The sequence below is a fragment of the Camellia sinensis genome, chromosome 10 (assembly GCF_055761805.1).
Source record: "Camellia sinensis isolate YWXY chromosome 10, ASM5576180v1, whole genome shotgun sequence".
Classification (NCBI taxonomy): Eukaryota; Viridiplantae; Streptophyta; class Magnoliopsida; order Ericales; family Theaceae; genus Camellia; species Camellia sinensis.
Genome location: NC_138970.1, coordinates 181,130,258 through 181,143,143, shown reverse-complemented (window position 1 = coordinate 181,143,143; position 12,886 = coordinate 181,130,258). Strand labels below are relative to the sequence as shown.

The window sequence follows — 12,886 nt, the reverse complement described above, 5'->3', positions numbered from 1 at the left end:
AGTTAGTATTGGTTTTCATAAGATCTGCGTAGTATTGGATCAGTAAGGAGATGCAAAGTGATGTGGCCTCAACAGTTACTCACATTTAAATTCAAAATCAAGAGGGAAGCCTAACTGTAGGTATTGACATAGTGGAGCTAACTATAAGGCAACATGATCAGCGATCATGAAGGAGCAGTTCGACGATTAGAAGTGCAGTTCGATGGCTATCTTTGAGAATATAAATAGCAGAGAAAGCCCCAGAAAAGGCCCAGATTCAGATCCAAAAAACTAGTTTTATTTACTTTATTTCCTTTCCAGTTTTACATTTCCTGTTCTTTGTATTTCTGTACTTTAAAATTCCTGCACTGCACTTCGTTCATAGGAGTAGTTTCAAGTAAATTGTTGCTGTAAACCTCTACGAGGCTGATTTGGATCATTGTAAGTCTTTCGTTTTACTTAATGAAATACCGCAATTGTTCTTCATTTAATCATTGTCAGCTTATTCCTCCTAAGTAAAGTTACTAGTAAAAGTCATCTTCATTGAAGTTGAAAGAACTAAAACACAATCGTCTGATAATTGGTTGACAATTAAATTTCTGTAAGGACTGATTGATCATTACTGGCACGCTCATAATTACAAAAATAACCTTCGAAAGTCAATAAGGTTTCAATTATTTTTTATTTTTCAAGTTAAGTGCTGTAGCTTTTGGTGGAAAAGAATAGTGTGAGTTTGTGGGAAAAAAAAAATTATTTGGGTCCATGATGTTTATATTTTTATAAAATTAAAATGTTTTATATTTTTTTATTATTTAATTATATAAATTAGAGGTCCTAAATCAATCTAATTCATGTTTAAACGGGTTAGTTTAGATTGATTTGACGATTTAAACGAATTAAATTGATCCTACTTTTTAAAAAATATAAATAACGAATTGGCCTTGATTTAACTCAATCGGAACTATACTAAGGCCAAGTTTGGGAAGACTAAATAAGTGTACTTTTTGACTTTTTTTGTATTATACGTAGAAAAAATAGAGAGAAGATGTTGATTGATGTGACCCAAAAAAAATAAAAGGATAAAATAAGTGCACTTTTTTTTATTAGCCAAACTTAGCCTAAAAATCCTAAATTTAGTAGGATAAGAGGCACGTGCCTGTGTGTGAACCGGTGGACCCAAAAATTGTGGCCCAACTTGTGCTTTTGTGTTCAGACGAAGAGAGTGAAATGTGGGGCCCATGAAAAGCCACAGGACATTGCCACTTGTACTGGCGGGTTTGTCTTCGTGTGGTTGCGATCGTGCCACGTGGATAAATGTAACTATCCATCACACGAAAAACGAGGTGGGAAGAGACAGAACGTGGCACATGTGGATTGGAGGGTGCGTGGGAACATATGATGGGAGGTTGAGATTCTGTGTCGATTTATGGCCTTTTCATGTTTTCCAAAAGTCAAAATTACAGAATCATGATTGTTATCATCATCACCACTAATTGGTTTGCTATCTCCTTAGCCGTAGTCAGAATCCACAGATTTTTTTGGATTACGTCTCACATCATAACATCATCATGTGTGAAGATTGCCGCAATCAACAATGTAATATTTTTGCCGCAATCAACAATGTAATATTTTTCCTAACAATATAAACCACTAAAACATCACCACTAACATCACCATTAAGATATGACAAGTCTAAAAAAAAAAAAAAAAAAAAAAATTAGGACACAAAACACATGTGGCAGTGGGTGGGACCCATTGCCACATCCCTAATGCAACCACTAATTAGTGGTCTCTATCATTTTTCTTTTCCTAAAGATAAATTTGGGATTTCAAAACTATTCAGAGAGGTCATCACGTGTTCGTTTGAAAAGTATGGGTTTGAGATTTTTTAGCCTTCGTTTGGAAAGGGCATTGATTTTTTTGATTATTTTAATTTAGGTTAAAAAATTTAATTTAGAAATTTTTTTTTGATTTTTTTAATTTTTTTGTGAAAAAATAGTGTAATGATTATAAATTGGATGTGATATTTTATTTGTTATGAGTAAAATAGCCCATTTTATTTTTTGTGGCGATTTTAGCTCCAAAACCACTTACCAAACACCATCTTAGTTAAAATAATTATAAAAAATAAAATAATTTTTTTAATTTAATAAAATAAAATATTACATTTAACTCATAATTATTATATTTTTTCTTTAAAAAAAATTTAAAAAGTCAAAAAATTCTTTTCAAACGAGACTTTTTAACCTCAAGTTAAAATAGCTAAAAAGTCAACTCACTTCTCAAACAAAACTTCGATAACATCATAAATAAGTTAATTTATTGTCATTGACTCATTTGGTTTATATTATCTTTTCTTAATAAGTAAAAAATTTAATTTATAAATCATATCTAAAACAATAAATATATGAGTTGAACATTTGAACTTTAACATGAGTAATATATTCATTGACTTAGGCCTAGTTTGGGAAGACTAAATAAGTGCACTTTTTGACTTTTTATGAAATATGGGTTGGGTTTGGGTTGGGTTTGAAGTGATGTATTAGAGAGGTGATGTGACTTAAATAAGATGAGGTGACTTAAATAGGATAGTGACTTTTTGACTTTTTGTCTTTTTTCAATCATGCCAAACTTGGCCTTATTTCGATGGCCTCTTAATAGATAATTGTTGAGATGTTGCCTTCATTCATAAATAGTTGAAATATAAACAAAGGATTTTTTTACAAATTGATTTTTTTAGTATTTTTAAAATTTATTTTTTTGATGAAAACACATACAAAAAGAAAAAGAAAAAATTGAGAGAAAAGTTGACTTTTTGTTGGCTTGTATATTTTTGGCTAAAATAACGAGCTTCCAAAATAAGCCTAAGCGATTGTAATATGTAAAAATTACTACGGTTGTAAAGTATGTCTAAGTTAGTTATTTGAGTCATATAATCTTTTTATTTTTTTGTAAAAAATTAAAAATAACACTTATTTAGATTATTTCAAATAAAACTTAATTCAATTGTTTAGAATTTTCACATATCACTAAGAGTTTAAGGATTCTCTCACTAATAAGTATAACTCTTCAAAATTATTTCGTAAACAAGAGAGTTGGTTTTTCCACAATGTCATTTTCTTGGTGTAACAAATTCTACAAATAATTATAAATTATTTTTGTCAATCTTGGTGGAATGGGTACCCTATTTTTATTCCTAGCGTTATTTATTTATGATTTTTTATTTAACTTCGATGAATTAAATAACTTAATTAATATAAAAAAAATCTCAAAATGGGAGAAAATTCTAAATAAATACATAAGAACAAGATTCATATTTTTGACTTCTTAATAAAATAAAATAAAAACCATTTTCATTTTGTTCCTAGTGTTTGTTTCCTCTTGGTTCATGTGACCTTCGTTATGACATTTCCTAGTATCTCAAAGAACAAGAATTCATATGATATCCTTGAGTCCCCATCGGAATGTTTTACCCTAAAAAATTCTTATTGCCAACAAGAAGTTGTCTCGTAAGCCAAACCTAATAGATAACCTTTGTAAATCTATAAATTATTTAATATCGTGTGTTGTATTGCAACATTGATTAATATACGATCTAGAAAGGGGGAAAAAAAAAAAAAATGAATGAGAGTCATGTCAATTAATTGTTGAAATCTAATATGAAATATGGCCCACAACTTCTCATATAGAATCTGCTTAACATGTAATTAAAAATAAAAGTCATCAACATAATTCCAACTATGTAGGGTCACAAAACATCTTTCTCATTAATGAAAAGTAGCAAGCAAAAGTTAATTTTGCTTCCTCAATTTTATCATTAGCTTAACCACTGACCGCACTACGCATATTGTCACTATTGAAGAAGCAAAACTTGTAAAAGTGTCTTATATAAACTGATATGACATTTATCATATGCTAACATATCACTTGAGAGGTTGTATGAAAAATTTATTTATATAATATTCTTCTAATCAATGTAAAAAAGTTATTATATGTCGGTAAAACACTACTCGGTAGAGCCGCAAAGTGAATATGGCTGATTTTTATAAGTGAGATTTTTATCGGATAAAATTCTCTTGGATTGGAGAGATTAGTTTGGCCCATTTAGCCTACTACGTAACTTGTTTTGATAATTTATTTTATTTCATTTTTTAGTTTATAATGTATAGCTTATTCATGAAAAAATTAAATTGATCCAATAAACATAGCCATATGATTTTATCATCTTTATCTTTAAAAAAATAAATAACACGTATAATTTTAAAAATAGCGTATTTATTTTTTTGAACATTGAGATAGTAAAATTTTGTCGTTACGATTATCGAATTAATCTATTTTAAAGAACGATCTATACTGACTTAAAAAATAAAAAAATAAATTATTGAAATGAGACTTGTAGCAACCTCAAAACATCACCCTAATTTTTTCCCCCCACTTATGACATGAGCCTTTTGGTTATCTTTTAACTGGTTTGACCCGTTTGGTTTTCTTTTAACTGGTTTGTCTTGTTCCTAGATAGTTTGTCTATGACTTGTGCCCTTTTTCTTTTATTTTATTTAAATGTTTTATTGTTTCATGGTAATAAATTTGTATTTTTTTTTAATGGGGATGAGTGAGGATTAAAAATGCACTTCTTAGGCCTTTTGGCTTTGCTACATCTAATTTCCAATTATCTAGTTGCATATACACAATTGAATATATATATATTTTTTTGTTCCAAAATATTAGTCTCTTATTTTATTTTTTATCATCTCAAAATATTAGTTTCTTTTAAAAAATTAAGAACTAAATTAACATAAATTTTTATTTTGTTATTCTTTTAAATTCATACATAAAAAGTATAATTATGATAATTAATATTTTTTTTAAAAAAAAGTTAAAGGATAGTTAAAAAAAGTTAAACGGATAGTTTTAAAAAATCAATATTTTAAAAGTGTAATAATTACACTAATAAAAAAAATTAAGTTCTCTAAATGAAATTAATATTTTGAGACAAGTAGAATATATTTTTACATATTTACCAACGTTAGCATTTTCCTCAACAATTTCGAATGATTTGATATGTTGCAGACTTTTGACATTAATAATTAATGGTTAAATGTAAACTAAATTTATTGTTTGTGATGTGATGGGATAGGTATAAATAATAACAATAATAATAATAATAATAATACAAAGTCACTCAAGTTGTGTCTGATGACTATCATATTGCATTAAAGATTCGGAGAATTAATTAATAATGAAATAGAAGAAAAAAATTATAAAATATAAAAAATGTAAATGATTTTGTAATGAGAGATAAGTGAAAAGTAGTGAAGGTACAAATAAAAACTTAACTCTCCATATTTATATAATTTTTTTTTTTCAACTAATAAGTAATTCCTCTTTAAAGATTTTAGAGAGAGAGAATCTGATTGTCCCACTCAATGGTCTTTCAAATCAAGTCCCCAAGTTTTTGGCGTTTTGAAACTTTGCCACAAACACCCATCATCAGATTCACCGCCAACCTAAGGGAGTAGTGGATGAACAGCCTCTGTTGTTGTTTGGTAAGTTGGTTTGTAATTAAAATAGTCACAAAAGACAAAATATACTATTTTGGTCACAACAAATAAAATATCACATCCAATCCATAATCATTACACTTTTCTCTTACAAAAAAAGTCAAAAAAGTCAAAAAAATTCTTTCCAAACTAAGCTTTTTACCCAGGTTAAAAAAACCAAAAAGCCAACTCACTCCCCAAACGGAGGCTCTATAATTTGAACATTTTATTTTGTAAAACCTATAAAACAAATTATTTCTCTTAAAAAAAAAAATCAAATATAAATAATTATATAATTGAATCATATTTTAAAAAAAATGGTTTATTCTCCAAATCACTTTAGAGAAATAGAATGTCAATATTGGAAAGGAGAGACTCATTCCACCCGAGGCAAAAATACCATAAGTAGATATGTATTTCGAGTGTGTGATCAAACAACCAAAAATCAAACAACTTTTGTCATAGAGTGATAGATTGATCAACGCCAGAAGCAGTAGAGCAATGATCCACATTATGTATTGACAAGTCTCTCTTTTTAAGGCAAAAAAGAGCAATTTTACATGGATAGCTTTACAAAGTTGAAACAGAATTCAAATTTGACAATGCAGTCCCTAAAAGCCTATGATTAATCCTTCTAGACTAGTATTTACAGGCAATTTTAACAGTTCCTAGTTCACCAAAGAAAAGTTCTCAGGTTCACGATGACCTCGTCAGACCGAGATTATAGAGAAATTTCTCTGATCTAGAACGAAAGAGATTACCAAACGAGAATCTCCCAGTTTGCTGGGGTGGTGAATTTGAGCATCCATCGTCGTCCTTCACGCTAATTATTGGCAGGCCAATCTCTTTTCGAACTGCCTCAATCGTTTCGCTCTTAACTGGATATCCCGATGTGTCGGTCACATAGAAAACATTCATAGCTTGTGATCCCCTAGTTGTGACCTCTGCCCGGGTGACTGATAGACCGTACTCTCTAAATATGCGAGTTACATCAGATAGAAGCCCAACCCTGTCTTTGCCACAAAGTTGTAGTCTTATGCCCTGAATTATAGACATTGCAATTATTACGTATAAATCTCATTTGAAAATTTTGTGGAAATCTACATAAATCAATCTCCTTCATGTCTTACCGCAGAAGTTCGCCTCTTAATTGCAGCCTCCAAACAGTGAATTACCCGTTGCCTCTCTGCTTCGGAACTAATTGGGTACCCATCCATATGCCTGATATAGTACTCCTATTGAACAAAGAATAAACACAGCCAACACAATGAGATGATATATACTTCGATTTTGAAAACATTTGCTTCGTCACTAATGTTTTCTCAATAAAGGGGAAAAAGCAAATAGGTCTATAATCTGTTACTGTTTGATTTCGTTTTCAGAATCTGTTTTCCAAAATTTTTCCAAAAAACTCATCATTTTAATATGGCTTTTCTCTTTTTTGGGGAAGTATCTTTTTGTGGTTTATTTTAGCCCCAAAAAGAGAAAACCAATATGAAAAAATCAAAAGAATTTCAAAAAACAGATTCTAAAAACAAAACAAAACAAAACAGAATGGATGCATTCGACCAGAATATAATATCCACATTACTCATTTTAAGTACTCAATTTGCAGTAAACTGAGGCATTTTCTTTTCCTAGAAAGCCAAAATTTCCTTTCACATTGATGTACATAACAACAATAGAAAAAAATTTATGCAACTTCAAGGGCATGGGAATTAGGAAGTACCTGATATGCCTCAGGTCCTTCTTCAGCAATGACAGTGCCATGGAACACCAGGTACTGCATATCTGTCAACGTACACACCGTGTCAAAGAGTAGCTTGGGCCGGTCAGGACACCTCAAGTTCACGACAGTGTACCCTTTTTCATCACAGTTTTCAACAGTTACAAGGGGCTTGCTTGGATCATTTGTGGACCCACTAAAATCATCAGTATCGTAGTCGCGATCAGCATACATCATTTGATGCAACCTTCTCTCAGTGTGAGTGGAACCCACAGAAACAGCAGTGTTGGCACCTCGCTTATCTCTATCCCCTTTTAGCACGTAAAGAAGAAGTTGCTTGATCTTGGCTAGTCGATCAGGATCATCGATTGGCGATCCATTCAATTCATCCGTGATGTAAACAACTGAAGCCATCCTTGAATTGTGGGTCCAGACTTCTGCAGCTACCACATTACATTTTAGGTCAGTGAGGACTGCGAAAACCTCTGAAAGCAAGCCGGGTCGGTCTCTTCCAGTCAATTCAATGGTGGTGTGTTCCATGGCAGCTTGGACACCAACAGACCTTTTCAAAGACCGGAAGCTTCGTCCCCTTGGTCCCAGTGACTGAAATACAAGTAATGATCAATGTAGCTCCAAAATCACACGGTTCCACAAAGAAGGTTGCAACTTGCAACAACAAAAAACACATTGTTTTTCAGGGCAAAATTAAAAAACACTAGTCATTTCATAGTGTACTATTTATTTGTGCAAAAATAGTTTTTGCAAATTCAAAAAATTCTTTTTAGTGTCTATTTTCACCAAGAAAAATGCTTAGTAGCTCGAATTTGTGTGGCCTAAATAGCTCGAATCAAAATGACGTCATTTTACCTCCAAAACGACGTTGTTTTGAGACATTCGAGCCATTCAGGCTATGAAAATTCGAGCTATCAAGCATTGTTGTTTCACCAAACTAGTTTCTAGTATTTAGAAAACAACTTCTGAAAACGAAACCAAATAGAGAAATTATTTCCTTCTAAACATGCTAGAGTCTTCTTCAATTCACATTATAGAGCCTTCTTCAATTCACATTATAGAGCCTTTATTCTTTTCTTTTCTTTTTTTTATTTTTTTTGGTTTTAAATTACTACTTTACTAGGTCAATTTACAATAAACTTAAAATTCAAGCAGGGATAAAACATAAAAAGCCATTCAAGAATTCACTAGAGCAGCGACGAGAATAACTATAAAAGCTGTAGATTTGATAGTTTCACAGGAATTAAATGAGCATATAACAGAAACAACTAAATCTCTATTAAGGATTGTCTCAGTAACGCAAAATCTCGAGACTGAGGTTTAAGATCAGTTTTTTTACCTCGTTAATCGAAATTAATGTGGCAAATAAATGAGCTTAATTTTGGAGATGTACCTGCTGAATGCGTTCAGTGACATTATCTTCAGAGAGCTTATTCCCATGTTGATCAATAACATGAAACACTGAGATTTAGATCAAAAATAAAAATCAATCTCAATGATACTATAAAAACCAGAGAAAACTTAATGAAAAAATCATTGAAGCAATCAAAGTCTAACCATCCATAAACCACCCTCCATCTGAAGAAATGTAAGCCCTTCTAATTATCAGATTCATATCAGTCAGAACTTGAACAACCTCTAACAAGCTCCCTCTCTTATTTGCACTATCAACCTGTGAAAAATCCCCCCAAAAAAACACATGTTAATACAAAACAATTCTTAGACCATGTTTGTTTGGCGGACATGACCTTTGGAGTACATAATCACACATTTGGCTAAAAAAATTAAGATCTGGACTCTGTACCGATTAAATCTCTTGTCAATTCTTTCTAGTAATCCTGAACAAGCCAAAGCGTCTAGAAGCCATAATCAAATCTAATTCAGTCCACCAAACAAACACGGCCTTAAAACAATCAATTCAAGAAAAACCCAATTGACCAAACAAAAATTCAATTACCTTGATAAGAGTGGCTTTTCTGTCCGAGTCATTATCAACAGTAACCCTACAAGTTTCAAATCAAGAACATCACTCAATTCAGCAGACCCAATTGTCAAAACCACGACAATTTTTTTCAATCTTTAACAAGCAAGAAAACAAAAAGAATTTGCAAAACAGCACAACCCGTTTCGATTTCAACAACAGAGAACAACCCAATTGAAGAAAGACAAGGAAGGTGAGAATTGAAGTAGTACCTTGGTGGGTTCATACGAAGAACAAGTTTCTCAAATTCATCATCGACGGTGAGAGAAGAAGACCAGTAATCCATTTGCAAAACAAACAAGAAATTCGCCACAAAAACAGAGAGAGAGAGAGAGAGAGAGAGAGAGAGAGAGAGGTGTGGTATGTGAATCCTCTCTTCTTCTCTCTCTTGTTTTTGGGTCTCTACCAAATGGGTTACAGGTGGTTAACTCGCAAAGTATTTGCTGGCTATAGAGTCGGACCAAGAGTCGTTTTGGAGGGACATAAAAATGAAAACGAAGGGCAGGCCTCGTGGGGTACTATTCAGGCTTGTTGTCGCTGCCGCTCATGTGGACCCCACAAGCCTCTCTCCCTCTCTCCACACTCCCCTACGCCCCCCAAAAACAAATGCCCCACCATTTGGTCTTCCCTTTCTAGGGTTTTCTTTTGTTTTGTGCCATTATGAGTTACGGCGGCTCATAATCATTGCTCTTCTCATAACACTTTTGGTTTAGGAGAAGTTATTTGATAAGCACATAGTTACGTGGTGCTTAGAATGTAAGGTTTATAATTTCATATTAAGTGATTGAAAATAAAAATATAACATATAGTAATTAGTAATAAGTATAAACACGTAACATCACCAGAACGCTAAAATTTTTTTCTTGGTTTGGAGTCTATTATGAAAAAAATTATTTTATATAACCAACACATCATGTGATTTAATTGACATGATGTATTTTTCACTAATAACAATAAATTTATTGACACAAAATCAATCACGTAACCATTCTTCTAAAATATCTGGAGTTTGGATCTTTTAGCTTGATTTTTTCTAGAATTATCTTAGAGAAATTTTTTGATTGATTGATTGAAATTAAATTCTACAAAAGTTGAAAGGGTACAAAAGACATACAAAATTTCGATAGTGGATTAGACTTAATATATAAGCGCAATTGTATATTTTATGATGAGTCTTATCATATAATATGTATGGTTGAAATTATTTTACATGATTGGTATTCTATTTGTAGTTTTGTTAATGCTTTAAATGTGAAATTGAGAACGTCATTTTGTGTTTGTTTGGAAATTTTGAGTGTTCGGCCACATTAAATTTTAATACTAACTTTTAACATATGATATATAATAGGGAAAGATTATATCACGTCAATTCGACCATATGTATGCCTTATTAGAGCCTATTATTATAAATGTTAATGGAAGTTTTAGGAAAAGATGGGTGTTTATGTATTGGTTCAATGTCATTTCATAATTTATTTATATTATTTACCGAATATATGTGCACGTGCGGCTTTATAAGAGGAATTTTAAAATTAATAATTTAAAACTCACAGACTATGATTAATGTAATTTATGGCAAGAGACTATGATTATTGTAATTTAGAAATTTTTAAGTGATTTTTGGTGAGAGGTAGATTATTGTGATTTGAAGATTTTTAATACTCCGTTTGGCAAGAGCTAAACGGGATTTTTTTTAGCTATTTTAGTTACAAAAAGACAAAATAGACTTTTTAGTCACAAAAGACAAAATAGACTATTTTAGTCACAAAAAATAAAATATCACATCCAATCTATAATCATTACATTCTTCTCTCACAAAAAAAGTCAAAAAAGTCAAAAAGTCAAAAAGCCCTTCCCAAACCAAACTTGTTTGTAGCCCAGGCTAAAATAGTCAAAAAAATCAAAAAGCCAAAAAACCAACTCACTTCCCAAACGGAGGCTAAGTAGCTTTTGGTGAGAGATTATAATTACCATTACAAAAAATTAATGTTTTAGATATTAAAATTTAGAGATAAAATTATTTTTTCAAAACTAAATAAAATTTTTTGCGAAAAGTGCCATTATTATATTTTTAGTAACAAAAATTAGACATTAGTAATGAATTATTATTCTTTTGGGACCAAATTTTGTCTCAAAAAATAAATCATTTGCGACCAAATTATTTTGTCCCTAAAAATTTATTTATTAGTGACATCTTCAAAATTTGATCGCTAAAAGTATTGTTTTTTACTTTTCAGAACGATTTTTCAGCGACTATCTTCATGACGATAAAAATTGGTCTCTAAATATCTTTTGTAACAAAATTTTCATTTTTAGAGACAAAAACATTTATTTGAAGACTCTTTTATGTTATAGGGGTGTTTTGGAAAGATGATAAAAAGTGATTTTTTTACTTTTAGGCTTTTGACTTTTTTAGACAAGTGATTTGAGAAGTTGGTAAAAAGTTACTTTTTGATTTTTTTTATTAATATTTATTTATGATGTCAAATCACAATAAAATGATCAAACCATCCTTATTTAATTTAAAATATTTACAACTTCACCTATGCAGCACATTTTAATCAATAAAAAGTAAAATTGTAATTTCACTAATGACTAAAAACAAACTTTTCAAATATTTTTAAAATAAAAAAAAATTAACTTTTGAGTTTTTCTTTAAACTCAAAAAAATAATTAGAGGCTAAGTCCCTAAACCAGACCATAATGTACTGTAATGTAAAATTTTTAAGTGATTTTTAGTGAGAGGCTAGTTGGTGTCGGTCATGGTCAACTGGATCCTTGACTAGCCTGGCTTAATAAAAACAACAATGATAGAGACCACTAATTTTTGAGCTCTAAAAAGATCACTAATGACATGGCACTCAATAAAAAAGGAAAAAAAATACAACACCAAGGCTAAAACATCAAATCATTCCTGGTGGGACCCACTGCCACATCATTAGTGATAGCACTAATTAGTGCTCTCACTCATTTTCCTAATAAAAATGGACACCTTTATACTGTGTTTAGTTAGGAAATTTAGAGAGGGATTTGAAAAGAGAAAGGGAAATGGAAAGAAAAAAAGTATGTGAAAGTAAATGAAATATAGGTATGTTTTATTCATATTTTACTTACTTTTTTCATTTTCATTTTCATTTTCATTTTCATTTCTAAATCTCTGCTCAAATCCTCCAACCAAACACAGTATTAGGATCTCTCAAAGAATTATTTTAAAAAGATAGTTATAATCAGATTTTTTATTAAAAATTAATTATAAACGAATTATAATTGACTTTTATGAGAAAAAAATAAATTATAATCTAAAAGGTAAATTATAATTCACTTGCAAAAAGACTCCAAAATCTCAAGGTTAGATTTCTTGCTAAGCTTTCGGGAGACCTATTGGATTTTAAGGGCACATACAATTCTTAACCTATTCTACTACTACCTATCTTTGCTTTTTAGAAGCATTGCAATGTCTCAAAATCTAAGATTTTGCTTAGCTTCCTTTAGGCATCTTCATGGATTAAGGGCACCTACCCTACTCTGCATGTGTGAAGTGGGTCTTACCTATAACATATTATCTTCGGCAATTGCTTTCTTTGAGTCAGAACCTTTTTTTTTTTTTTTTTTTTTTAAAATTAATTTAATAAAATAAACACACCAAAA

General features: G+C 30.8%; 1 protein-coding gene across 3 annotated transcripts; it reads right to left on the bottom strand.

Moving 5' to 3' along the window:
• Positions 1-6,013: 6,013 nt before the first annotated feature.
• Positions 6,014-10,086, bottom strand: LOC114278783 (ACT domain-containing protein ACR4). 3 transcript variants are annotated; one of them, XM_028220912.2, is made up of 8 exons: positions 9,451-9,905; positions 9,215-9,260; positions 9,062-9,132; positions 8,815-8,929; positions 8,651-8,718; positions 7,249-7,848; positions 6,650-6,754; positions 6,014-6,560 (listed from the first exon to the last, which is right to left on the bottom strand). In XM_028220912.2, the coding sequence occupies exons 4-8, from the start codon at positions 8,870-8,872 to the stop codon at positions 6,216-6,218; spliced, it is 1,176 nt and encodes a 391-aa protein (XP_028076713.2). In that variant the 5' UTR covers positions 8,873-8,929; positions 9,062-9,132; positions 9,215-9,260; positions 9,451-9,905; the 3' UTR covers positions 6,014-6,215. The 3 variants fall into 3 exon arrangements, with proteins under 3 accessions (XP_028076713.2, XP_082749186.1, XP_028076712.2); XM_082893060.1 differs by having other exon boundaries at positions 9,062-9,113; positions 9,451-9,837; XM_028220911.2 differs by lacking the exon at positions 9,062-9,132 and having other exon boundaries at positions 9,451-10,086.
• Positions 10,087-12,886: the final 2,800 nt, after the last annotated feature.

Excerpts from the sequence above, each read along its gene's own strand:
- LOC114278783 (XM_028220911.2), bottom strand. The coding sequence starts at position 9,524 with ATGGATTACTGGTCTTCTTCTCTCACCGTCGATGATGAATTTGAGAAA. Across the intron at positions 9,261-9,450 it reads CTTCGTATGAACCCACCAAG|GGTTACTGTTGATAATGACT; the intron begins GTACTACTTCAA and ends TGAAACTTGTAG. Across the intron at positions 8,930-9,214 it reads GAAAAGCCACTCTTATCAAG|GTTGATAGTGCAAATAAGAG; the intron begins GTAATTGAATTT and ends GATTTTTCACAG.